Source organism: Anolis sagrei, chromosome 8, assembly GCF_037176765.1.
Source record: "Anolis sagrei isolate rAnoSag1 chromosome 8, rAnoSag1.mat, whole genome shotgun sequence".
Lineage (NCBI taxonomy): Eukaryota > Metazoa > Chordata > Lepidosauria > Squamata > Dactyloidae > Anolis > Anolis sagrei.
Genome location: NC_090028.1, coordinates 7995389 through 8023292, shown reverse-complemented (window position 1 = coordinate 8023292; position 27904 = coordinate 7995389). Strand labels below are relative to the sequence as shown.

The 27904-nt window shown below is 45.3% G+C and overlaps 1 protein-coding gene across 1 annotated transcript in view; it reads right to left on the bottom strand.

Moving 5' to 3' along the window:
* Window positions 1–19174: 19174 nt before the first annotated feature.
* The window catches only part of MBTPS1 (membrane bound transcription factor peptidase, site 1), a 76805-nt gene continuing 68075 nt past the window's right edge, over window positions 19175–27904 (bottom strand). The window contains exons 22-23 of the mRNA XM_067471017.1: window positions 24452–24582; window positions 19175–19962 (exon numbers count right to left, since the gene is read on the bottom strand). Coding sequence (XP_067327118.1) covers window positions 19769–19962; window positions 24452–24582 — 325 coding nt within the window. The 3' untranslated portion in view covers window positions 19175–19768. The remainder of the gene's footprint in view (window positions 19963–24451; window positions 24583–27904) is intronic.

The window sequence follows — 27904 nt, the reverse complement described above, 5'->3', positions numbered from 1 at the left end:
CCCTTCCTTTCCCTCTTTCTGCCTCTTTGTTCCTCCCTCCATTCCCTTCTACTCGTTTGTCCTTCCTTCTCTCTTTCCTTCCTCCTTTCTATCCTTCCCTTCCTCCCTCACTTCTCTCATTCCTTCCTCCTTCCCTTCCATCCTTTCATCCTTCCTTACTTACTTCCCTCCCCTTTGTCTTTCCTTCCTTCTCTCTTTCCTACCTCCTTCCCTCCCTTCCGTTCCCTCTTTCACCCTCCCTCCTTCCTTCACTTCCACCCTTTTGCTCTTCCTTCCTTCCCTCTCTCCCTTTCTTCTTCCTTCCCTCTTTGTTCCTTCCTCCATCCCTTCTACCCTTTCGTCCTTCTTTCCTTCTCTCTTTCCTTCCTCCCATTCCATCCTCCCTTCCTCCTATCTTCCCTCCATTCTCTTTCCTTCCCTTCCACCCTTTCATCCTACTTTACTTACTTCCTCCCCTCCCCTTTCTCTTTCCTTCCTTCTCTTTCCTTCCTCCTTACTTCCTTACTTCTCCCTTTATCTTTCCTGCCTTCCTTTCTTCACTTTCATCCTTCCTTCCTTCCTTCCCTCATTCCTCCCTCCTTTCTTCCCTTCCTTTCCCTCTTTCTCCCTTCCTCCTTCCTTCACTTCCACCCTTTCATCCTTCCTTCCTTCCCTCTCTCTCTCTTTGTTCCTCCCCCCATTCCCTTCTACTCTTTTGTCCTCCCTTCTCCCTTTCCTTCCTCCTTTCTATCCTTCCCTTCCTTCCTCCCTCCCTCCCTCACTTCTCTCTTTCCTTCCTCCTTCCCTTCCATCCCTTTGTCCTTCCTTACTTCCTTTTCTCCCCTTTGTCTTTCCTTCTCTCTTTCCTTCCTCCTTCCCTCCCTTCCTTTCCCTCTTTCACCCTCCCTCCTTCCTTCACTTCCACCCTTTTGCCCTTCCTTCCCTTTCTCCATTTCTTCTTCCTTCCCTCCTTCCCTCTTTGTTCCTTCCTCCATTCCCTTCTACCTTTTCATCCTTCCTTCCTTCTCTCTTTCCTTCCTCCCATTCCATCCTCCCTTCCTCCTATCTTCCCTCCCTTCTCTCTTCCCGTCCACCCTTTCGTCCTACTTTACTTCCTTCCTTCTCTCTTTCCTTCCTTCTTCCCTTCCTCCCTCCTTCCCTTCCTTACCTCTCCCTTTCTCTTTCCATCCTTCCCTTCCTCACTTTCATCCTTCCTTCCTTCTCTCTTTCCTCACTCCTTCCCTCCCTTCCTTTCCCTCTTTCTCCCTTCCTCCTTCCTTCCTTCCTTCCTTCCTTCCTTCCTTCCTTCCTTCCTTCCACCCTTTCATCCTTCCTTCCCTCCCTCCCTCTTTGTTCCTCCCTCCTTTCCCTTCTACCCTTTTGTCCTTCCTTCTCTCTCTCTTTCCTTCCTCCTTTCTATTCTTCTCTTCTTCCCTCCCTCACTTCTCTCTTTCCTTCCTCCTTTCTATCCTTCTCTACTTCCCTCCCTCACCTTTCTCTTTCCTTCCTCCTTCCCTTCCATCCTTTCGTCCTTCCTTCCTCACTTCCTTCCCTTCCCTTTGTCTTTCCTTTCTTCTCTCTTTCCTTCCTCCTTTCCTCCCCTCCTTCCTTACTTACCTCTCCCTTTCTCTTTCCATCCCTTCCTTCCTTCTCTATTTCCTTCCTTCCATCCATCACTGGGTAGACAGTCCTCTTAGCAGGGAATGCTATCATGCAACCCCCAAGTTAGAAAGTTTGCCTATGTCTGCTGTATATAATGGATCATGAACATCCGTGGATTTGAGGTTTCAAACTTCAAGAACATTTTAATTGCCAACCAAAACACAGCCACATACAAGAACTTATTGCACATGTTGTTCTTTGCTTCAGGAAGCAACGTATTTTGGATTCTCCTAAGCAGCACTTAGGAGAATCCTAAGAAACTGAAAAAAAAACTATCCAGAGAAGAATAGACACCTTTTCTTCAAAGTGCTTGCATTGTAGAGATGGGTTTTCTTCCTGCCGGTTGGGACACTCAATGGCTCCAATTGCAGGAGATTGCAACTCTGACATCCAAGAAGATCTGTCCCATCTTCTGAGATATCCCCTCAAAAGAAGACTTTGCCCACGGTGACATCTCAGCAGCAAAGCATTGTTCCGTAACCATACAACGGTGAATCCACCGTAAGATGAACCCAAAACCAAAGGAAATATCCCTGCCTGGCTATGACTACTCAACATCCCTCCTATGGGTCAAAGTCTTCCCTGACTTCCAGCTCATCCCCATTGCAAGTGGGCATCCAGGAAACAATGCCATCCTTCTTCCCTTCCCTCTCTCCCCCTTTCTTCTTCCTTCCTTCCTTCCTTCCTTCTTTCCTTCCTTCCTTCCTTCCCTTTTATCTTTCCTTCCCTTCCTTCCTCTTTCTTTCTCCCTCCATTCTCTTTTACCCTTTCATCCTTCCTTCCTTCTCTCTTTCCTTCCTCTTTTCCTTCTTTTCCCTCTTTCTCCCTCTCTCTTTCCTTCCCTTCCACCCTTTCATCCTTTCTTCCTCTCTCCCTCTTTCTTCTTCCTTCCTTCCCCTTTATTTTCCCTTCCTCCCTCTTTCTTTCTCCCTCCATTCCCTTCTACCCTTTCGTCCTTCCTTTCTTCTCTCTTTCCTTCCCTTCCTTTCCCTCTTTCTCCCTCTCTCTCTCCTTCCTTTCCACCCTTTCATCCTTTCTTCCTCTCTCCCTCTTTCTTCTTCCTTCCCCTTTATTTTCCCTTTCTCCCTCTTTCTTTCTCCCTCCATTCCCTTCTACTATTTCGTCCTTCCTTCTCTCTTTCCTTCCCTTCCTTTTTCTCTTTCTCCCTCTCTCTTTCCTTCACTTCCTTTCTTCTCTCCTTCCTCTTCCTTCCCCTACTTTCCCTCTTTCTCCCTCTCTTTCCTTCACTTCCACCCCTTTCATCCTTCCTTCCCCTCTCTTTCTTCTTCCTTCCTTCCCCTTTATCTTCCCTTCCTCCCTTTTTCTTTCTCCCCCCATTCCCTTCTACCCTTTCATCCTTCCTTCCCTCTCTCTCATTCTTCTTCCTTCCTTCCCTTTTACCTTTCCTTCCCTCCCTCTCTCTTTCTTCTTCTGTCCATTCCCTTCTACCCTTTCATCCTTCCTCCCTTCTCTCTTTTCTTGCTCTTTCCCTCCCTTCCTTTCCCTCTTTCTCCCTCTTTTTCCATCACTTCCACCCTTTCATCCTTCCTTCCTCTCTCTCTCTTTCTTCTTCCTTCCTTCCCCTTTATCTTCCCTTTCTCCCTCTTTCTTTCTCCCTCCATTCCCTTCTACCCTTTCGTCCTTCCTTCCTTCTCTCTTTCCTTCCTCCTTCCCTTCCTTCCTTTCCCTCTTTCTCCCTCTCTCTTTCCTTCACTTCCACCCTTTCATCCTTCCTTCCATCCCTCTCTCTCTTTCTTCTTCCCTTTTATCTTTCCTTCCTTCCCTTCCTCCCTCTTTCTTTCTCCCTCCATTCCCTTCTATCCTTTAATCCTTCCTTCCTTCTCTCTTTCCTTTTTCCTTTCCTCCCTTCCTTTCCCTCTTTTGCCCTCTCTCTTTCCTTCAATTCCACCCTTTCATCCTTCCTAACACCTCTCCCTCTTTCTTCTTCCTTCCTTTTTATTCTTCCTTCCCCCTCTTTCTCCCTCCCTTAATTCTCTTCTACCCTTTCATCCTTCCTTCCCTCTCTCCCTCTTTCTTCTTCCTTCCTTCCTTTTTATCCTTCCTTTCCTTCCTCCCTCTTTCTTCCTCCCTCCATTCCCTTCTACTCCCTCCTTGCTTTTCCCTCTTTCTCACTCTTCTCTTTCCTTCACTTCCACCCTTTCATCCTTCCTTCCCTCTCTCCCTCTTTCTTCTTCATCCTTCCTTCCCTTTTACCTTTCCTTCCTTCCCTCCCTCCTATTCACACCTACCTCCAACAGATAAGAGTTCTTTCTTCCACCATGGAAATTCCACAGATATATAAACCCAATTTTCCTAGTTCCAACAGACCTCACAACCTCTGAGGATGCCTGCCATAGATGCAGGTGAAACGTCAGAAGAGAATGCTTCTAGAATATGGCCATACAGCCCGAAAAACCTACAACCACCCAGTGATTCCAGCCATGAAAGCCTTCGACAATACATTAATCCTGTCCTTCCTCAACTAACATTTCCAAATACATTTTCCCAAAGAGAAAATAAAAACACATGACCTCACAACCTCTGAGGATGCTTGCCATAGATGCAGGCGAAACGTCAGGAGAGAATGCCTCTAGAACATGGCCATACAGCCCGAAAAACCTACAACCACCCAGCGATTCCAGCAATGAAAGTCTTCAACAATACATTAATCCCATCCTTCCTCAACTAACTTCTCCAAAAACATTTTCCCAAAGAGAAAATAAAAACACATGACCTCACAACCTCTGAGGATGCTTGCCACAGATGCAGGCGAAACGTCAGGAGAGAATGCCTCTAGAACATGGCCATATAGCCCGAAAAAACCAACAACCCAGAAAACACAACATTCCAGAAGATGCACGACATTATCATCCAGCATTCAGATAACACAAAAGAGAGTCAACTCTACCCATGCTGATGCCTCCAAAGCTTGGGAGATGTCCTTTGCCAACACCATTCAAGGAGAGATGGATCTTCAAGGCCGGTCCCAGCATAGAGAGGTATTTGGGGAAGGGGCTAATGGGGCCGAGGGGTTAATCGGACCCTCTCTCTTGGATTTTGATTGAGTCCAGGGAGAGGGGGAAAGAGCTGTCTTGCTCCAATGGGAATCCGATCTCTTCCTTTCGCTTCTCCCCTCCCTCTTTTCATGTTCGGTTTGTGGACCCTGAGGTCTACCTAGAGTTTAACAAGGACCAGCCGGATCCGTTTGCCAGCTTAATCCCTCGAATTACTTGATCTCCATTCCTTGCAGGGCTGACACTGGGAGATGAAAGGAGAGAGTGTGGCAAGGACCGGCTCTTCCCACTAAGCTGCCTTGGAGGTTTCGGGAGAGGATGGCCTTCTTCCAAAGGAGAGAGAAGCTCCGATTGGACTTCGTTGTGCCTTGAAGTTGGTCCAGATTCTAGACAAAGTTCTGTATTTTTTGTTATTGTGTGGTCAATTATGTTGTATTATTTTGGGCTTGGCCTCATGTTAGCCGCCCCGAGTCCCCTCCAGGGAGATGGTGACAAGTAGGCCTGGGCGGTTTCGTTCGTTAATTTTGTAATTCGTTAAATATTCGTTAATTTTAGCAATTACAAAACGATTACAAAACTTATTTTTAAACCCGGAAGTGTTTTTAAATATCGAAACAGCATGCGCCAAATATTTTTGTATTTCCGTCCATTTCGGAAATACGTAAGATGGCTAGATGCTTGCTGGGAGCTCTCCTCTCTCTCCTCTCCTTGGCCAGTCAGAGCCTGAAAGAGGAGGAGGAGGAGGAGGAGGAGGAGAGGGCGGGGAAGGCGCCGGCTGAGCAAGCGACCCTCAGCGGGAAGGCGGCCCGTCCCTCCTTCCTCACCTTTGCGGTGGGTGTGCTTCGTTCTCCCAATTCCGCACTGAAACCTTAGCGGAGGGCTGGGCTAGATGGCCTTTGGGGAGCCCTTCTCCCAATTTCGCATTGAGACCATAGCAGAGGGCGGGACTAGATGGCCTTTGGGGAGCCCCTTCTCCCAATTCCACATTGAAACTTTAGCAGAGGGCTGGAATGTATGGCCTTTGGGGAGCCCCTTCTCCCAATTCCGCATTGAAACCTTAGGAGGGGGCTGGGCTAGATGGCCTTTGGGGAGCCCTTCTCCCAATTTCGCATTGAGACCATAGCAGAGGGCGGGACTAGATGGCCTGAAAGAGGAGGAGGAGGAGGAGGAGGAGGAGGAGGAGAGGGCGGGGAAGGCGCCGGCTAAGCAAGCGAGCGAGAGGGCGAGCGACCCTCAGCGGGAAGGCGGCCCGTCCCTCCTTCCTCACCTTTGCGGTGGGTGTGCTTCGTTCTCCCAATTCCGCACTGAAACCTTAGCGGAGGGCTGGGCTAGATGACCTTTGGGGAGTCCTTCTCCCAATTTCGCATTGAGACCATGGCAGAGGGCGGGACTAGATGGCCTTTGGGGAGCCCCTTCTCCCAATTCCGCATTGAAACCTTAAGAGGGGGCTGGACTAGATGGCCTTTGGGGAGCCCCTTCCTCCAATTCCGCATTCAAACCTTAGCAGAGGGCTGGACTAGATGGCCTTTGGGGAGCCCCTTCCTCCAATTCCGCATTCAAACCTTAGCAGAGGGCTGGACTAGATGGCCTTTGGGGACCCCCTTCTCCCAATTCCGCACTGAAACCTTAGCTTCGGAGGAGCCGGGCCCGACTCGGCGGCAGCGCTTGAGTGCCTGCCTTCCCTCCTTAATAATAATTTCTCCTCCCTATTCTACTAAATTAATAATTAAATTAAAAAAAATATTGAAAAAATATTGGGAAAAAAAGGGCGCCATCTTTACAAAATGTTTTGTAAATATTAACGAAATTTCGTAAATACCGAACTTTTTTAAGGGAAAATTTTGTAATTATTTTAAATATCGAAACAAAAAAAAAACCCCAAATACAAATCGATTTTAGAAACAAATTTTTGCGTTGTTACCCAGGCCTAGTGACAAGTTATAAATAAAGATTATTATTTTTATTATTACTAGCCGTCCCCTGCCAGGCTTTGCTGTGGCCCAGTCTGTTGATCTGGAAAATAAAGTAATGAGAAAGTGTTGGTTTCTAATCTACATAATTCCTTTCTGCTTGTGAGTAAACAGTATTTCTTGTTGTTTCTTTGCCAGTGTTGATGTGGAGAGTGTCTGGTTTGCCTACTCTGGAACATGCAACATATCATGTTGTTGTTGTTCATTCGTTCAGTCGTCTCCGACTCTTCGTGACCTCATGGACCAGCCCACGCCAGAGCTCCCTGTTTGCCGTCACCACCCCCAGCTCCTTCAAGGTCAGTCCAGTCACTTCAAGGATGCCATCCATCCATCTTGCCCTTGGTCGGCCCCTCTTCCTTTTGCCTTCCACTTTCCCCAGCATCATTGTCTTCTCTAGGCTTTCCTGTCTCCAGAGGCGGCCCTAGGTAATTTTCAATGGTAAGCAAACAGTATTTTGGCGCCCCCCCCCCAATCATTGATATATATTTTCTGTTCATCGTGGGAGTTGTGTGTGCCATATTTGGTTCAATTCCATCATTGGTGGAGTTCAGAATGATCTTTGATTGTAAGTGAACTATACATCCCAGTAACTACACTTGCCGCACTTGCTCCCTTGCCTGGCCCGCTTTGGGTCCAGAGGCGTGCCTGAAGACCCCGGCGTGTGCACCAAAAGTCACCTCTTCTCCTGACTTTCTCCTCAGCCATTGGGACTGAGAGAGAGAGAGAGAGAGAGAGAGGTGGAGATGCCCATCTTTCCTAAAGGTAGGTGCAAAAACAAAGGAGGGAGCGGAGGTGGGAGATACCTCCAGCTGGAGGGGCTCTCTCTCTCTCTCTCTCTCTTTCTCTCTCTTGGTCCCAATGGCTGAAGAGAAAGTCAGGAGAAGAGGCAACTTTTGGTGCGCATGCTGGGGTCTTCAGACACGCCTCTGGACCCGAAGTGGGCCAAACGCGGCGGCTCCACCCCTTGGCCCACCCGCGAACTGGGGAGAGGAGAGTCCACGCTCTGGTTACATCCCTTCTTGACTACTGCAACGCTCTCTACGTGGGGTTTCCTTTGAAGACATCCCGGAAGCTCCAATTAGTCCAACGGGCGGCAGCCATGATACTAACAGGAGCGGAGCGCAGGGAGCATACAACTCTTCTGCTGCACCAGCTCCACTGGCTGCCGATTTGCTACTGGGCTCAATTCAAAGTGCTGGCGTTGGCCTTTAAAGCCCTAAACGGTTCTGGCCCAACTTATCTATCTGAACGTATCTCGGCCTATCAGCCCACCAGGACCCTAAGATCTTCTGGGGAGGCCCTGCTCTCTATCCCGCCGGCCTCACAGGTGCGGCTGGCAGGGACGAGAGACAGGGCCTTTTCTGTGGTGGCCCCTCGGCTTTGGAACACCCTCCCCATAGAGGTAAGATCAGCCCCCTCGCTGATGGTGTTTCGAAAAAGATTGAAGACATGGATGTTTGAACAAGCATTCGGTTAACCCGGTGCAATGAATTTTGATGATTAAAGGACTGGTAATCATGGACGATGAATTTGGATTGCGATTCTAGTTACGAGATGCATTTGGATTGTTATTGGTGGCCCAATAATTTGTATTGTATATGTGTTTTTTATGCTTTTAAACTGAATATTGTTGATTTTTGTAGTGTTGTAAACCGCGTTGAGTCGCCGATTTAGGCTGAGAAATAGCGGTATACAAGCGCAGTAATAAATAAATAAATAAATAAATAGGAGAGGAGGCGGGTGGAGCACCGGGGGGTCGGGAAAAGGAGCCAGTCACGGGGAAGGGATCGAACGCGGAGAACGATTGAGCGCCGGCTCTGCTCGCACACCCGGTGGCCGGGTGGAGCAGGAACAAGAGGGGCTAGGCGAGGCTCAAGGGCCCGGCCCCTTTGGGAAGAGGATCGCCCGGCAGCGAGGCAAGAAAGCCGAGGCTCCCCCCGGACTGCTAGGGCTGTTGTGAGCTGAGGGGGCGCTCCTCAAGTGGCAGTCGAGGGGCATTTACAGAGGCGCCTATGCGCCCCTAGCAAAAAAAAGTGTGCTGCGACCGCTTACTTCGCGTAATGGACGAGCCGCCCCTGGTTATAAATAAATATTATTATTATTATTATTACTATTTATAGTTTACTTACAATCAAAGAGCATTCTGAACCCCACCAATGAGAGAATTGGGCTAACCCTTCCCATACAGAACCCCCATGACCAGCAGAAAATACTGTGTTTTTTGATTATCTTTGGCGACCTCTCTGACACCTCCTTGCAACCCCCCCATGGGGTCCTAATTCCCAGGTTGAGAAACACTGTCATAGGGCTTGTTCTCCAGACCCCTCTCTTGATGTTAGCAGTTCCATAGCTTTCGTTGCCCACGAACAACTCAGTTTTCCATTGTTTCATTGCATTTTCAGTGAACTTTCTATTCTTTTCACATACCCCGATGACATCTAGACATTTGATAATCCAACAATCGGAGCCCCCGGTAGCGCAGTGGGTTAAACCCCTGTGCCGGCAGGATTGAAGACCGACAGGTCACAGGTTCGAATCCGGGGAGAGGCGGATGAGCTCCCCCTATCAGCTCCAGCTCCTCATGCGGGGACATGAGAGAAGCCACTTTTTGCTTGATGTTCAGGCAGTGCTTCTTGTAGGTCAGAGCACGATCCAGAGTGACTCCCAGGTATTTGGGTGCGCTGCAATGCTCCAGTGGGATTCCTTCCCAGGTAATCCTCAGAGCTCGGGATGCTTGTCTGTTCTTGAGATGGAAAGCACATGTCTGTGTTTTAGATGGATTAGGGATCAGCTGGTTTTCCCTGTAATAGGCAGTAAGAGCACCTAAAGCTCCAGAGAGCTTCTGTTCAACCATCTCAAAGCTCCCTGCTTGAGCGGTGATGGCACGATCATCAGCATAGATGAAACTTTCTGTCCCTTCTGGCAGTGGCTGGTCATTTGTGTAGATGTTGAACATGGATGGAGCAAGCACACTCCCCTGAGGCAGGCCGTTCTTCTGTTTCCGCCATCTGCTTCTCTGGCCCTGGAACTCAACAAAAAAGCTCCTGTTTTGTAGCAGGTTTCCTATGAGGCGGGCGAGGTGGTCGTCCTTTGTGATTTTTGTTGAGTTTTAATGAAGATGAAGAAGCCTTACTCTGTATTACTTACAAAGACTATGTAAGTTTGTTGCACTGTTTGATTTTGTATGCAACACTGCAAGTTTATGTTTTGCCCCTGCTGATAAGAGTAAAGTTTTTCTGTTCCTTTTTTCCTCTTGTTTGTGTGTCTTTTGCATGGAACTTAACTAATACACGCTTTGCGCAACAGACTAGATAATCCACATGTTATGGCCGAGCATCATGTTAATTGTATTGTCGAAGGCTTTCATGGCCGGAATCACTCAGTTCTTGTGGGTTTTTTCGGGCTATATGGCCATGTTCTAGAGGCATTTCTCCTGACGTTTCACCTGCATCTATGGCAAGCTTCCTCAGAGGGTGAGGTCACCCTCTGAGGAAGCTTGCCATAGATGCAGGCGAAACGTCAGGAGAAATGCCTCTAGAACATGGCCATATAGCTCGAAAAAACCCACAAGAACTGAGGGATCATGTTAATTTACCAGTAGTGTTGCGGCTTATCATCAAGAGAATTAATTGGATTCTTTTTTGATGCGACAGTGACTGGTGTTTAATTTGCGACACCCTGTAAAGTCGTTTTAAACACAAAACAATCTTAATAAGGGACAAACACTTCTACGGCAATGTTAGCGATGAGATAAGAACTTTGAAGATTTTGGCAGTGAGTCAACCAATCAACACAACAGCCAAAAAAGGAAACCCAATGCCATTCTAGGCTACAAGAACACAACTATTGGGTGGAAAAAGAGGAAATAGTCATGTCAGTCTGTTTGCGTTGGTCTGACATCACCTGGAACACTATGTCCGGTTCTGGGAACGTGTCCTGAGAAGGGTGATCAAAACAGTCCAAGGTCTACATGTGCTGGGCCCCACTAAGGACATTTAAAGGGGGCATGAACACTATGTTTAAATATTTGAAAAATCACATTAAAAAGGGCTGGATTTTTGTTTTCTTCTGCTCTGGAGACTAGGATGCAATTGAGGAATTGATTCAAATAGCAGGAAAAGAGATTCCACCTGAATATTAGGGAGAGCATCAAGAGCTATTCAAGAGTGCTTCAGAAGGTGGTGGATTCTCCTTCTTTGGAGGCCTTTAAACAAAGGTAAACAGAAATACAACACCGTCTGAGCTCTGCGAGTGCAGCATTCTTCCAAATGAAGCAGAGAGTGTTTGAGGACCGGGACATCCGTAGGCAGTGGCAGCTCAACCCATTCCTTCGCTCCCTCTTTTCTTCCTTTGCAGTATAGTTGATTTTGTCCAGGGGCGCTCTTGAGGCACTCTTGGGGGGAAAAGAGACCTTGACATATGCGAGTTGTAGTTATTGGGATGTATAGTTCACCTACAGCGTGCTGGAAGAAGCAAAGACCACCAGCATTGAAGCGATGCTCCTCCGGCATCAACTCTGCTGGACCGGCCACGTTGTCCGGATGACCGACTGCCGTCTCCCAAAGCAGTTACTCTACTCCAAACTCAAGAACGGAAAATGGGATGGACAGGAAAAGAGATTTAAAGATGGGCTTAAAGCCAACCTCAAAAACAGTTGCATAGACGCCGAAAACTGGAAGTCCTGGCCCTTGAGCACTGTAGCTGGAGGTCTGCTGTGACCAGCAGTGCTGCAGAATTTGAAGAGGCACAAAAAAAAGGGCAAAAGGGAGAAACGTGCCAAGAGGGAAGGCGTGTCAAACCAACTCTGATTGTTGGAGGACAGGAAAAGTGAATTAAAGATGGGATCAAAGCCAACCTTTAAAACTGTGGCATAGACACCAAGAACTGGGAAGCCCTGGCCCTTGAACACTCTAAGTGGAGATCAGCTGTGACCAGCAGTGCTGCGGAATTTGAAGAGGCACAAAAGGAGGATGAAAGGGAGAGACATAGCAAGAGAAAGGAACATCAAGCCAACCCTGACCGGGACTGCCTTCCGTCTGGAAACGAATGCCCTCACTGCAGGAGAACATGCGGATCAAGACTAGGGTTCCTCAACCACCTATGGACCCACCACCAACACACATCTGGAAGACAATCATCCTCGAGCTACAAGGGATCGCCTAAGCAAAGTAAAATAAACAGAGGTTGGGTGGGTGTCTTTCAGAAACTTGTTAGTTGTCTATTGCTGTATTTAAGGGGCTGGACTAGATGACCTTTGTAAGCCCTCCCAACTTTATAATTCTCTGATTTGTGTCGGGAATGTCTCGTATATTTTTGAGGTCTCCAGATACATTTTCTTACCTTTGATGTAAACTTTCCCTTCATACTATTTTAACTTTTATAAACTGCAAAAACCAACACCGCTTTCAGTATTTGGGGGGTGTTTGGACTTCTCTCCTTACCCTGTCATAATAACATGAAGAGAAGAAAGAGCAATAGGGCTAAAAGACAAATTCTCTGCTGCGTGCCTGCCTGCCTGCCTGCCTGCCTGCCTGCCTGCCTGCCTGCCTGTCTATCTATCTATCTATCTATCTATCTATCTATCTATCATCCCACCGACCAAACAAAGGAAACCCCAAATTGCAGTTGCAACGTCATATCAAGGTCCTTTCCACAGAAGAAAAAAAAAACTTGGGACATGTACTTCAAGTATGGACATTGAAATGAATGTGTTTCTAAAATATGCCTGTGCTGGATGGGGTCGCACTCCCCTTGAAGGCGCAGGTTCGCAGCTTGGGTGTGACCCTGGACTCATCGTTGAGCCTGGATCCCCAGGTTTCAACGGTGACCAGGGGAGCATTTGCACAGCTCAGGCTCGTGCGCCAGCTGCGCCCGTATCTCGGGAAGCCTGACTTGGCCACGGTGGTACACGCTCTGGTCACATCCCGCCTTGACTACTGCAACGCTCTCTACGTGGGGCTGCCCTTGAAGACGGCCCGGAAGCTTCAGCTGGTTCAGCGCGCGGCAGCCATGTTACTAACTGGAGCGGGATGCAGGGAGCACACAACGCCCTTGTTGTCCCAGCTCCACTGGCTGCCGATTTGCTACCGGACCCAATTTAAGGTGCTGGTTTTGGCCTACAAAGCCCTAAACGGTTCCGGCCCAAAATACCTTTCGGACCGCATCTTGGCCTACGAGCCCACGAGGGCCTTGAGATCGTCTGGGGAGGCCCTTCTCTCGATCCCGCCTGCCTCACAGGCACGTCTGGCGGGGACGAGGGAGAGGGCCTTCTCGGTGGTGGCCCCCCGGCTGTGGAACACTCTCCCTGCAGACATCAGACAGGCGCCCTCCCTTATGTCCTTCCGAAAAAGCCTTAAGACATGGCTGTTCGAGAAGGCATTTAATTAAGTGCTATAATAATGTGGTAAAGATGACTGGAATGGAACAAGGAATATGAGATTGGTTATGATTCCACTATGAGACAAAGCGGATTATTTAGTGTAACTTTGTAATTGTTGTATTGCTAATATGTTGTTTTGTAATTGCCTTTTTGTAAATTGCCTTTTATATGTTGTACACCGCCATGAGTCGCCCTAAAGGGCTGAGAATGGGGGTTAACAAATGCACCAAATAAATAAATAAATAAATAAATAAAATATATGCAGATAAATTATTTTTTCAGTCTCACCTCAAACTTGCAATACATATCCCAAAATTAGTTCCAAACAGCAATAAAACAATTCAGTCAATAATAACAAAGAATTAGTTGTGGCAAAAGCGCAAGAGTTGCACAGCAACCAAATCCAAACAAACATACATCCCTACCCTTATATAATATAAGTGTGTCACCACTTATAAGTGTGACACCAGCCCATCCCTCCCCAATGCCAGTGATACAGCTTCATGGTGTAACATTAGAAAATGTTGACCATTTCCGCTCCCTTGGCAGCCACCTCTCCACCAAAGTCAACATCGACACCGAAATACAACACCGCCTGAGCTCTGCAAGTGCAGCGTTTTTCCAAATGAAGCAGAGTTTGAGGACTGGGACATCCGTAGGGATACCAAGGTGCTTGTTTATAGAGCTATTGTCCTCCCAACCGTGCTCTACGCCTGCGAACCGTGGACTGTCTACAGGCGTCACATGCAACTCCTGGAACAATTCCATCAGCGCTGCCTCTGGAAAATCCTGCAAACCTCTTGGGAAGACAGGCGGACAAACGTCAGCATGCTGGAAGAAGCAAAGACCACCAGCATTGAAGCCATGGTCCTCCGCCATCAACTCTGCTGGACTGGCCACGTTGTCCGAACGCCCGACCACCATCTCTACTCCGAACTCAAGAACGGAAAACGGAATGTTGGTGGGCAGGAAAAGAGATTGAAAGATGGGCTCAAAGCCAACCTTAAAAACTCTGGCATAGACACTGAGAACTGGGAAGCCCTGGCCCTTGAGCGCTCCAGCTAGAGGTCAGCTGTGACCAGCAGTGCTGCAGAATTTGAAGAGGCACGAATGGAGGGCAAAAGAGAGAAACATGCCAAGAGGAAGGCGCATCAAACCAACCCCAACAGAGGCCGCCTCCCACCTGGAAACCAATGCCCTCACTGCGGGAGAAGATGCAGGTCAAGAATAGGGCTCCACAGCCACCTACGAATCCACCCCCAGGACACCGAACCTGGAGGACCATCATCCTTGGACTACAAGGGATCGCCTAAGTAAGTAAGTAAGTATAAGTGTGTGTGTGTGTGTAATACTGGTTATATTTAATTCTGTTTTAATGTTTGCATATTTGTATATTTTAAATTGTATGCTAATGTTTTTATGTTAAGCTGCTTTGAGTTTCCTTTGGGTGAGATAAAACGGATTATTATTATTATTATTAATAATAATAATAATAATAATAATAATAATAATACGTATTAGCAGTCAGAACTAAAGAAATGAGCAAAATATTTTGCAAAATGCTTTGCCTTCCCATCCAGAAATTTAGCATTAACTTACTCCTTGGCTTTGAGAAAAACTTTGGAGTGACCAAAGGCATACTAAAGGAACTATGTTAAAGAACCACAGAAATACTTACCTTTTGAATATAATTCCTCTGGATATCTGGTGCAATGAGTTTTGACCCCAAGGAAAAAGTTTTGCAAGTAATGTGCCTTTCCCCCTTTCCTTGCAGGAGAGCTTCCAGCTGGTCATGAAAGAGCAAACTGCATCAGGTGTGGCTTTTGGGAGCTGTGAAAGGTAAAAAGGCTCTTTTTCCTCATTATCTTCCTAATTATCACCCTTTGGGGGGATTTCTAAATACAGCCTTATATCAATTAGAGAAGGCGATGCATCATTGCGTCTTACATGTGGTATGAGAGGCAGATACTGCCCATCTTGAGTCATGCTCCTAGAACACTCATCAGATAAGCAGGCAGTTGCTATCTCTTACTGTGAGTAGAAAAGGTATTTTTTAAAAGCCCCTATCTCAATCCCTCCTTCCTTCGTTCCCTCTTTTCCTTCCTTCCCTTTCTTTTTTTCCTTCTCTCCTTCTTTCTCTACCACTTTCCTTCCTTCATTCGCTTTTTGCTTCCATCCTTCTTTCTCTCTTTCCTTATTTCCTTCTCTCCCTCTTTCTCTCCTTCCTTCGCTCCCACTTTTCTTCCTTCCCTTTTCTTCCTTCGTTCTCTACCTCTTTCCTTCCTTCCTTCACTTTTTTGCTTCCATCCTTCTTTCTCTTTCCTTATTTCCTTCTCTCCATCTTTCTCTCCTTCTTTCGCTCCCTCTTTTCCTTCCTTCCTTTTTCTTTTTTCCTTCTCTCCCTCCTTCCTTCTCTACCTCTTTCCTTCCTTCCTTCGCTTTTTGCTTCCATCCTTCTTTCTCTTTCCCTATTTCCTTCTCTCCCTCTTTCTCTCCTTCCTTCACTCCTCCTTTTCTTCCCTTTTTTCTTTCCTTCTCTCCTTCCTTCTTTCTCTACCTCTTTCCTTCCTTCCTTCGCTTTTTGCTTCCATCCTTCTTTCTCTCTTTCCTTATTTCTTTCTCTACCTCTTTCTCTCCTTCCTTCCTTTTTCTTCATTCCTTCTCTCCTTCCTTCCTTTTCTACTTCTCTCCTTCCTTCCTTCGCTTTTTGCTTCCATCCTTCTTTCTCTTTCCTTATTTCCTTCTCTCCCTTTCTCTCCTTCCTTCGCTCCCTCTTTTCTTCCTTCCCTTTTCTTCCTTCCTTCTCTACCTCTTTCCTTCCTTCCTTCCTTCGCTTTTTGCTTCCATCCTTCTTTCTCTCTTTCCTTATTTCCTTCTCTCCCTCTTTCTCTCCTTCCTTCGCTCCCTCTTTGCTTCCTTCCCTTTTCTTCCTTCCTTCTCTCCTTCCTTCCTTCTCTACCGCTTTCCTCCCTTCCTTCGCTTTTTGCTTCCATCCATCTTTCTCTCTTTATTTCCTTCTCTCCCTCTTTCTCTTCTTCCTTCGCTCCCACTTTTCTTCCTTCCCTTTTCTTCCTTCCTTCTCTACCTCTTTCCTTCCTTCCTTCGCTTTTTGCTTCCATCCTTCTTTCCTTCTTTCCTTATTTCCTTCTCTCCATCTTTCTCTCCTTCCTTCGCTCCCTCTTTTCCTTCTTTCCCTTTTCTTCTTTCCTTTTCTCCTTCCTTCCTTCTCTACCTCTTTCCTTCTTTGGGGGTTCAGAAAGCTCTTTAATTGCAGGTGAACTATAAATCCCAGCAACTACAACTCCCAAATGTCAATGCTTATTTTCCCCAAACTCCACCAGTGTTCACATTTTGGCATACTGAGTATTTGTGCAAAGGTTGGTCCAGATCCATCATTGTTTGCGTCCACAGTATTCTCTGGATTTAGAACTATAAATCCCAGCAACAACAATTCCCAAATGACAACATCAATCTCCCCAACCTCACCAGTATTCAAATTTGGGAAGGGTCTGGTGGGCATTGACCTTGAATTTGGGAGTTGTAGTTGGTCATGGGAGTTCTGTGTGCCAAGTTTGGTTCAATTCCATCATTGATGAAGTTCAGAATGCTCTTTGATTGTAGGTGAACTATAAATCCCAGCAACTACAAGTCCCAAATGACAAAATCAGTTGTCTCCCTCCCAGTATTCAAATTTGGGTGTATCGGGTATTTGTGCCAGTGAATGAAAATACATTTTGCATATCAGATATTTACATAACAATTCATAACAGTAGTAAAATCAGAGTTATGAACTAGTAACGAAAATAATTTTCTGGTTGGGGGGTCACCACAACACGAGGAGGTGTATTAAGGGGTCGCGGCATTAGGAAGGTTGAGAAACACTGTCTTAAAGCATGTGCCAAGCAGAAAGTTGGCACCAATTGCCTGTTCCCAGGACATAAGAGGCAGCACTGGGAACGCTTGGCCAACTGAATTCCTGAATCTCTCTAAGCAGCTGATTCGAAACCCAGAAATCATGCCAAAAAACCCACAGCAATGGTTCCAGGTGAAAAAAGGAAAAGGTGGAAAAAGCTTTCAGTGCTTGGCAACTTTTCCTGCATTCAATCCGATTAAGCTAAGAAGCAGCCACTCTACCCAAGAACCATTGATTTTTCCGGCCGAAAAGCAAAAATTTCTCTCAGAAGCATTCTCTCCTGACATTTCACCCACATCCATGGCAGGCATCCTCAGAGGTTGTGAGGTCTGTTAGAAACTAGGCAAGTGAGGTTTATATATATATATATATATATATATATATATATATATATATATATATCTGTGAGATCATGTCTCTTGTCTGTTGGAGGCAAGTGTGAATGGTGCGATTGGCCACCTTGATTAGCATCGAATGGCCTTGCAGCTTCAAAGCCTGGCTGCTTCCTGCCTGAGGGGTCCTTTGTTGGAAGGTTTTATTTATTTATTTGTTTGTTTATTTATTTATTTACAGTATTTATATTCCGCCCTTCTCACCCCGCAGGGGACTCAGGGCGGATTACAATATACATATACATGGCAAACATTCAATGCCATAGACACGCAACATATATAGACAGACACACAGAGGCTATTTAACATTCCAGCTTTTTCATGAGGGTATTATGGTCACCAGGGGAGCTGTCGCTTCACCGTCCATTTGTGACACTGATGAAGTACTTCCTCATTCATTGCATGCTTGCTGGAGATTTTTATGGTGTCATAAATTACAATGTACATATACATGGCAATCATTCAATGCCATAGACACACAACATATATAGACAGACACACAGAGGCTATTTAACATTCCAGCTTTTTCATGAGGGTATTCTGGCCACCAGGGGAGCTGTCACTTCACTTGTGACACTAGTGAAGTGCTCCCTCATTCTTTGCATGCTTGCTGGAGATTTTTATGGCATTGTAAATTAGCCTCCCCGCATAAGCGGTACCTACATTTCCTACTTGACAGATGCAACTGTCTTTCGGGTTGCAAAGGTCGACAGCAAGCTACACAAATTGGTATATATCTGTGGAATGGCTGGGGTGGGGCAAGGAGCTCTTCCCTCCTGGAGCCAGGTGTGAATGAAAATGAACAAAATCTGGCTACCAGTATTAAAAAAACTCTAAAATTACAACAGCAAAACAGCAGAGAGGAAACAACCAGGCACATCTTAACACCTCTCAACAGGGGATTTTCCCATGCTCAGCCAGGCCTTCAAATGCTAATGAAGGTGATCAGTTGAAACATTCACACCTAACTGCAGCAGGGAAGAGCTCCTTGCCCCACCCCAGCCATTTCACAGATATATAAACCCATTGTCCTAATTCCAACAGACCTCACTACCTCTGAGGATGCTTGCCATAGATGCAGGCGAAATGTCAGGAGAAATGCCTCTAGAACATGGCCCTATAGCCCAAAAAAACCCACAAGAACCTAGATACCAAGGTGCTTGTCTATAAAGCTATTGTCCTCCCAACCCTGCTCTATGCCTGCAAAACGTGGACTGTCTACAGACGTCACATGCAACTCCTGGAATGATTCCACCAGCGCTGCCTCCGGAAAATCCTGCAAATCTCTTGGGAAGACAAGCAGACAAATGTCAGTGTGCTGGAAGAAGCAAAGACCACCAGCACTGAAGCGATGGCCCTCCAACATCAACTCTGCTGGACTGGCCACGTTGTCCGGATGCCCGACCACCATCTCCCAAAGCAGTTGCTCTACTCTGAACTTAAGAGCGGAAAACGGGATGTTGGTGGACAGGAAATGAGATTTAAAGATGGGCTCAAAGCCAATCTTAAAAGCTCCGGCATAGACACTGAGAACTGGGAAGCCTTGGCCCTTGACCGCTCCAGCTGGAGGTCAGCTGTGACCAGCAGTGCTGCAGAATGTGAAGAGGCAGGAATGGAGGGTGAAAGAGAGAAACATGCCAGGAGGAAGGCGCGTCAAGCCAACCTCCTTCCACCTGGGAAGCAATGCCTTCACTGTGGGAGAAGATGCGGGTCAAGAATAGGGCTCCACAGCCACCTACGAATCCACAAGGAAACCAATAATGGAAGACCATCTTACTCGTCCAACGAGGGATCGCCGAAGTAAGTAAGTAACTCCTCAGGACTTTGGAACGGGAAGTATGTAAACAAAACCCGACGGGTGCAGCTTTGTCTCAGCTTCAATATAGGTAACGTATTTATTGATTTTTTTTTCTCCACCAACAATGGTGAAATCATGCTGAAAAAAATTACAAAAAAAACCAACAACATCATGGTAAGTTGCTTTATAAAAATAAATGGAAGGATTACACCGACATGATTTCATTTCGTTTTTTCTTTTTCCGGATCCCTCAAAGCGTCAGTTTCTCTGTGAAAGACTCAGCAATAATAGCGTTCCGTTCAGGAAAAAAAAAAAGTTCTGCGATCGCCTTTCAGTCTCTTCTAAAATAAATATAGAAAATAGCCCCTAATGAAAGGTTTTGGTCAGTTTTAGAATTTTAAAAAAGAGCTCCTTTTTCATCCCTTTCGGGGAGAAAGATCAAGCAATCCGTTCTGTCTATTTTTAAAAAATATAGTGCTCGAGAGCCTTTGGTGAGTTCAGCTACTGGGAAAACGCAAACGGTTGTCCTTATTTGGAGATGCATGATTCGCTGAGTAATTTGGGTGTCGGAAAACAAAAAGGAGAAGTTGTGTGCAGGAGTCACCAAACGCCAGCCGCAGCCAGTCTTCGTTAACAGTCAATGTGGAAAAGTCAACGGCGGTCAAACGGACGGCGTTTTGGGTGGGTGGCTCTGTTGGATGATCTGGGGCCGCTTCACGCGGGGTTTGCGCCTCTTCGGCCGGCTCTTCGATTTGATCTGCACCACAAAGAAGGCCAAGACCACCATGGCTCCGAGGAAGGCAAAGACGGGGATGGTCCCGCCCACGTCCTGGTTGTAGCGTCCAGGCATGATCCCTGCATTGAGAAAAGGGGGGCAAGGAAGAGACATGAGCTGGAAAAGCAAACACAGAACTAACTACAAAGAAAGCAAGATTAACCACTGGTTGTGGGAGCTTTTTGTCTGTTTCAGGAATAGGGCAATGCAAAGCCAAAAAACTACTCTCTGGCAGACACTCAGCTACTTTAATATATTAGTTGAAACAAAGAAAGATTTATTTATGAATTCTTGTGCAAATAAATCATATTTGTTACACAGTACTTTACTTCAGTTCCACTTGGATATTGTTACATCAATCTTTTACTCTTGAGAATATGTAAAATTGATATTATATAATTTTAACTTGTGTCAACTTGGTTAGGCAACTTCCTTCTCTTTCAAATATAATTTCTCCTCAGCCTTCCGACAGGATAACTGCTGGTTGTGGAAGCTTTTTGTCTGTTTCAGGAATAGGGCAATGCAAAGCCAAAAACCTATTCTCTGGCAGACACTCAGCCACTTTAATATATTAGTTGAAACAAATAAAGATTTATTTATGAATTCTTGTGCAAATAAAACATATTTGTTACACAGTACTTTACTTCAGTTCCACTTGGATATTGTTACATCTGTCTTTTACTCTTGAGAATAGGACTGGGCGACTCGGAAGGCGCTGAACAGACTGCGCTCTGGCACCACGAGATGCAGAGCCAACCTCAAAAAATGGGGCTACAAAATGGAATCCACAACATGCAAGTGTGGAGAAGAGCAAACCACTGACCATCTGCTGCAATGCACCCTGAGCCCTGCCACACGCACAATGGAGGACCTTCTTACAGCAACACCAGAAGCACTCCAAGTGGCCAGCTACTAGACAAAGGGCATTTAATCAACTACCAAACTCACAAATGTTGTATTTTGTATTTTGTCTGTTTGCTTTGTTCTGTTAGAAATGTAATATAAGTGACTGGTTGCCCTGACACGACAAATAAATACTCTTGAGAATATGTAAAATTGATATTATATAATTTTCAGAAAGGTTTAAATTGTGTCAACTTGGTTAGGCAACTTCCTTTCCTTTCAAATATAATTTCTCCTCAGCCTTCTGACTGGACAACTGCTGGTTGTGGAAGCTTTTTGTCTGTTTCAGGAATGGGGCAATGCGAAGCCAAAAACCTACTCTCTGGCAGACACTCAACCACTTTAATATATTCGTTGAAACAAAGAAAGATTGATTTATGAATTCTTGTGAAAATAAAACATATTTGTTACACAGTACTTTACTTCAGTTCCACTTGGATATTGTTACATCTGTCTTTTACTCTTGAGAATACGTAAAATTGATATTATATAATTTTCAGAAAAATTTAACTTGTGTCAACTTGGTTAGAATCATAGAATCAAAGAGTTGGAAGAGACATCATGGGCCATCCAGTCCAACCCTATTCTGCCAAGAAGCAGGAATATTGCATTCAAATCACCCCTGACAGATGGCCATCCAGCCTCTGTTTAAAAGCTTCCAAAGAAGGAGCCTCCACCACACTCCGGGGCAGAGAGTTCCACTGCTGAACAGCTCTCACAGTCAGGAAGTTCTTCCTCATGTTCAGATGGAATCTCCTCTCTTGTAGTTTGAAGCCATTGTTTCGCGTCCTAGTCTCCAAGGAAGCAGAAAACAAGCTTGCTCCCTCCTCCCTGTGGCTTCCTCTCACATATTTATACATGGCTATCATATCTCCTCTTAGCCTTCTCTTCTTCAGGCTAAACATGCCCAGCTCCTTAAGCCGCTCCTCATAGGGCTTGTTCCCAAGCCCTTGATCATTTTAGTTGCCCTTCCTTCCCTTTCAAATATAATTTGAAAGGCAACTTTCTTCCCTTTCAAATATAATTTCTCCTCAGCCTTCCGACTGGATAACTGCTGGTTGTGGAAGCTTTTTGTCTGTTTCAGGAATAGGACAGTGCAAAGCCAAAAACCTATTCTCTGGCAGACACTCAGCCACTTTAATATATTAGTTGACACAAAGAAAGATTTATTTATGAATTCTTGTGCAAATAAAATATATTTGTTACACAGTACTTTACTTCAGTTCCATTTGGATATTGTTACATCTGTCTTTTACTCTTGAGAATACGTAAAACTGATATTATATAATTTTCAGAAAAGTTTAAATTGTGTCAACTTGGTTAGGAAACTTCCTTTCCTTTCAAATATAATTTCTCCTCAGCCTTCCAACTAGATAACTCCTGGTTATGGAAGCTTTTTGTCTGTTTCAGGAATCTGGCAGACACTCAGCCACTTGCGGCTCACACCTTGAAATACACAATCTCTGTCTCTGTGTCACCTTTCTTTATATGTTTGTAAAAGGGTTTGATTTTAAATGTCTGTATATGCCTCTTTGATGTGTAACTCAATACTGTAGTCAGTATGTAGCTTCCAACTTCTCCTCAGAGGTCACATCAATATAATCTCCAGGAAACTTTTAGAAATGTAAATTGAGCCCTGTAACTTGACACAAGACTTTAATATATTAGTTGAAACAAAGAAATGTTTATTTATGAATTCTTGTGCAAATAAAACTTATTTGTTACACAGTACTTTACTTCAGTTCCACTTGGATATTGTTACATCTGTCTTTTACTCTTGAGAATACGTAAAACTGATATTATACAATTTTCAGAAAAGTTTAAATTGTGTCAACTTGGTTAGGCAACTTCCTTCCCTTTCAAATATAATTTCTCCTCAGCCTTTCGACTGGATAACTGCTGGTTGTGGAAGCTTTTTGTCTGTTTCAGGAATAGGGCAATGAGAAACCAAAAACCTATTCTTTATCAGAAGCAATGATTGCTGCACATCGCACATCGCACTTGCCCTGGAAGCCCTATATACACCTCCTGTCACATCAGCACTTTTAATCTTGTACCCATTGCTCTGGCCCGGCCCAGTTTTATTGCGTTTAGTGTATTGTGCCTGTTGTTTATTTTGCTTTATTCTGTTTTTAATTGTTTGATTTGCTTAGATTGTATTGTTGTGTTGTGTGTTGAGGCCTCGGCCTGTGTAAGCCGCATCGAATCCTTCGGGAGATGCTAGCGAGGTACAAATAAAGTTTAATAATAATTAATAATAATAATATTCTCTGGCAGACACTCAGCCACTTGCGGCTCACACCTTGAAATACGCAATCTTTGTCTCTGTGTCACCTTTCTTTATGTGTTTGTTACAGGATTTGATTTTAAATGTTTGTATATGCCTCTGATGTGTAACTCAATACTGTAGTCAGTACATAGCTTCTAACTTCTCCTCAGAGGTTGCATCAATATAATCTCTAGGAGACTTTCAGAAATGTAACTTCAGTCCTATAACTTGACACAAGACTTTAATATATTAGCTGAAACAAAGAAATATTTATTTATGAATTCTTGTGCAAATAAAACATATTTGTTACACAGTACTTTACTTCAGTTCCACTTGGATATTGTTACATCTGTCTTTTACTCTTGAGAATACGTAAAATTGATATTATATAATTTTCAGAAAAGTTTAAATTGTGTCAACTTGGTTAGGCAACTTGCTTTCCTTTCAAATATAATTTCTCCTCAGCCTTCCAACTGGATAACTGCTGGTTGTGGAAGCTTTTTGTCTGTTTCAGGAATAGGGCAATGCAAAACCAAAAACCTATTTTTTGGCAGACACTCAGCCACTTGCGGCTCACACCTTGAAATACGCAATCTCCGCCTCTGTGTCACCTTTCTTTATGTGTTTGTAACAGGATTTGATTTTAAATGTCTCTCTCTCTCTCTCTATATATATATATATATTTAATGTATAACTCAATACTGTAGTCAGCATGTAGCTTCTAACTTCTCCTCAGAGGTTACATCAATATAATCTCTAGGAGACTTTCAGAAATGTAACTTCAGTCCTGTAACTTGACACAAGACTTTAATATATTAGTTGAAACAAAGAAATGTTTATTTATGAATTCTTGTGCAAATAAAACGTATTTGTTACACAGTACTCTACTTCAGTTCCACTTGGATATTGTTACATCTGTCTTTTACTCTTGAGAATAACTAAAACTGATATTATATAATTTTCAGAAAAGTTTAACTTGTGTCAACTTGGTTAGACAACTTCCTTCCCTTTAAAATATAATTTCCTCTCAGCCTTCCGACTGGATAACTTATATCTTATAGTCACCTTTTCCAATTAATAATTTGACTGTAAACTCCAGCTTTTTATGTGGGGAAATGAGAAAAGCCTCTCACGGGATGGTAAAACATTAGGGCGTCCTCTGGGCAACGTCCTTGCAATTCTCTCACACCAGAAGCGACTTGCAGTTTCTCAAGTCACTCCTGGCAAGAATTTTTTTTATCAATTTCTATTCTTTCCCCACATCTTGACTACACACCTCGCCATTTTGTGAGGCTTCCATAAGAAGTAAAACATGATCCAAAGCTTGTCTAGACTATGCAGAAAAAATCAAAATACTGGGCTCAATGTAAGAAGGCTCCCATCTTTCTGGTACCTACCTCCCGGAATATCCCATGCTCCACTTTCTCCCGGCGACAAAGGCCTTACTTGCGGTCGACTTTGGCGGAAACTCGGTAATGCCACTTTATCCAGGTCAATTGATAATAACTTTTGATGTTTCCAAAGGTTGCTGGAAATGAAAGAAATGAAAGCATTAGATACTATTTGTACAACTGCTCTCAAGCCAGAGTATCAAAAAAAACAATCACCGAAGAGCTTTAAAAGATATAAAAGTAATAATGCTGCATTGCTCTTAAACCTGGGGGAGGTCAGGCAGATCCAGCCTTTTCTGATGAGAGTGGCAAGAGAAAGCTTCAAAAGAGCTTCTTTATACCAACAGGTCAGAATGAAAACTCTCCAACCTTCATTAGAGCTTTGGATCGGGATTGTTTGCTGATCGGAAAAGCAACTGGGAGACTTGTTCTTACTGGCACTGGTTCATTTTTGCCTTCACATAACTTAGGCAGAGGAATGAGTGACCAGGGGAGCATTTGCACAGCTAAAGCTTGTGCGCCACCTGCGCCCATACCTTGGGAAGTCTGACTTGGCCACGGTAGTCCACGCTCTGGTTACATCCCGTTTAGACTACTGCAACGCTCTCTACGTGGGGTTGCCTTTGAAGACAGCTCGGAAGCTCCAACTAGTCCAACGCTCGGCAGCCATGATTTTAACAGGAGCGGAGCGCAGGGAGCATACAACCCCCCTGTTGCGCCAACTCCACTGGCTACCGATCTGCTACCGGGCTGAATTCAAAGTGCTGGTGTTGGCCTTTAAAGCCCTAAACGGTTCCGGCCCAAGCTACCTATCTGACCGCATCTCTGCCTATGAACCCACCAGGAGTTTGAGATCTTCCGGGGAGACCCTGCTCTCGATCCCGCCTGCTTCTCAAGCTCGGCTGGCGGGGACGAGAGATAGGGCCTTCTCGGTGGTGGCTCCTCGGCTGTGGAACGCCCTTCCTACGGACATTAGACTAGCACCATCTCTAATGGTATTCCGCAAAAAGGTGAAGACCTGGATGTTTGTGCAGGCGTTTGAGTAATTTAGTGCAATCTGGTAATGGAACATAGGAATGGAACAATGGACGACGAACCTGGACTACGCTTGGATGATGAGAAGATTGGGTACGGTTGTTTTTTGTAATAATTGTGCATTGTAATTGCTTATTGGTAATTTATGGATAATGTGTTAAGTCAATTGTTATATGTTGTATGGAACCACTGCTGTTTCTACTGTTTTTACTGTTTGTGAACCGCCGTGAGTCGCCTTCGGGCTTGAGATACAGCGGTATAGAAGCAAAGTAAATAAATAAATAAATAAATAAATAAATAATTGCCAATATCCGGATGCTGGATAATGGAGAGAGGCAGGGAGTTCCAGAAAAACATCTATTTCTGCTTCATTGTCTATTCTAAAGCCTTTGACTGTGTGGATCATAATAAATTGTGGCAAGTTCTTGGTGGGATGGGCATACCAAGCCACCTTGTCTCTCTCCTGAGGAATCTGTACAAGGACCAAGGAGCAACAGACTGGTTCAAGATTGGGAAAGGCGTACGGCAAGGCTGCATACTCTCACCCAACCTTTTTAACTTGTATGCAGAACACATCATGCGAGGATGTGCGGGGCTTGAGGAATGCAAAGCTGGGGTGAAAATTGCTGGAAGAAACATTAACAACCTCAGATATGCAGATGACACCACTCTGATGGCCGAAAGCGAGGAGGAGCTGAGGAGCCTTCTAATCAAGGTGAAAGAAAAAAGCGCAAAAGCTGGGTTGCAGTGAAACATCAAAACAACCAAGATGATGGCAACAAAAATGATTGACAACTGAGAAATAGAGGGAGAAGACGTGGAGGCAGTGGCAGACTTTGTATTTCTAGGTGCAAAGATAACTGCAGACGCAGACTGCAGCCAGCACATTAAAAAACCCGTGGCAGGGCCAAATGTAATGATTAAAATTCTTAAAAATGCTGGGCGTGTCCAGGTGAGGTAGGATGGATATTTTGGGAATAAGAGAGTGTGCAGACAATTCTAACACTCTCATAAAGTGCATTTGGGACATATTGCTTGGGATTCCTTAATCTGGAAAGGCACACTGGAACATCCATGTTTTCAAGCTCCTTCTGAAGACTGCCAATGTTGGGGAGTGCCTGATGTCCTTGGGAAGGGAGTTCCAGAGTCATGGGGCCACCACCGAGAAGGCCCTGTCCCTTGTTCCCACCAATCGCACTTGCGATGCTGGTGGGATCGTGAGCAGGGCCTCTCCAGATGAACGAAGAGATCGTGTGGGTTCGTATACGGAAATGCGGTCACGCAGGTAGGTGGGTCCCAAACCGTTTAGGGCTTTGCACTTTGAATTGAGCCTGGAAAATGAACGGCAGCCAACGGAGCTCCTTGAACAGGAGGGTTGACCTCTCCCTGTAAGGAGCACCAGTTAACCTGGCCACCGACCGTTGAACAAACTGAAATTTCTGGGCTGTTTTCAAGGGCATCCCCACGTAGTGTGCGTTACAGTAGTCCAATCTGGAGGTGACTAAGGTATGGACCACCCTGACCAGACCCACCTTCACGAGGTACGGTCGCAGTTGGCACACGAGTCTCAATTGTGCAAAGACCCTCCCGGCCACCGGCGACGCCTGAGCTTCATGCGTAAGTGATGAATCCAGGAGGATACCCAAACTGCGGACCTGTGACTTCAGGGGGAGTGTAACCCCGTCCAGCACATGTTGCCACCCTATACCTCGATCTGGTTTACGATCGACCAGGAGGACCTCTGTCTTGTCAGGATTAAACTTCAGCTTGTTCTTCCTCATCCAGCCAGGCACACAGAAAACTGGGCGACTTGGAAGGCGCTGAACAGACTGACACCACGAGATGCAGAGCCAACCTTAAGAAATGGGGCTACAAAGCAGAATCCACAACATGGGAGTGTGGAGAAGAGCAAAGTTGTCTCACGAGAGAAGAGGCGTTTCTCGCGAGGCCTGGCCAGGAAGAAGGAGAGCGGCCTGAGCAGCGCGGGAAGCAGCCAAGAGCCCAGGCGCTAACAAGGGAGAGGCCTGGGCATGAGCAAGGAAGGCAGCCAGGAAGAGAGGAAGGACGGGGAGCCTGCCTGGGAGGCCGCCATGAGCCAAGGCAGCAGAGGAGGAGGAGGCGGAGGAGGAGGGGACCTAAAAAGTCGTCTAGCACCCCGGAATATACAGTACTTAGTTATTTATGCAATGCTTTTTGACACAAAAATAAATAAATAATAGAATCAGAAATCTGGGTCTTGCAAAATATTATCTTTTCATGTTTAAGTCTGCAACAGTAAGAGCAATGAAGTTTTTGAAAGTTACATAAAGCAGCGACTCGATTCTCAAGAGTATTGTGGATACATATATATATGGAAGAATCCCCACAGGATGCAAGCAAAAGAGCTTAGAGAGCTTTTGATTTTCGTTTTTAATCCAGGGAAAT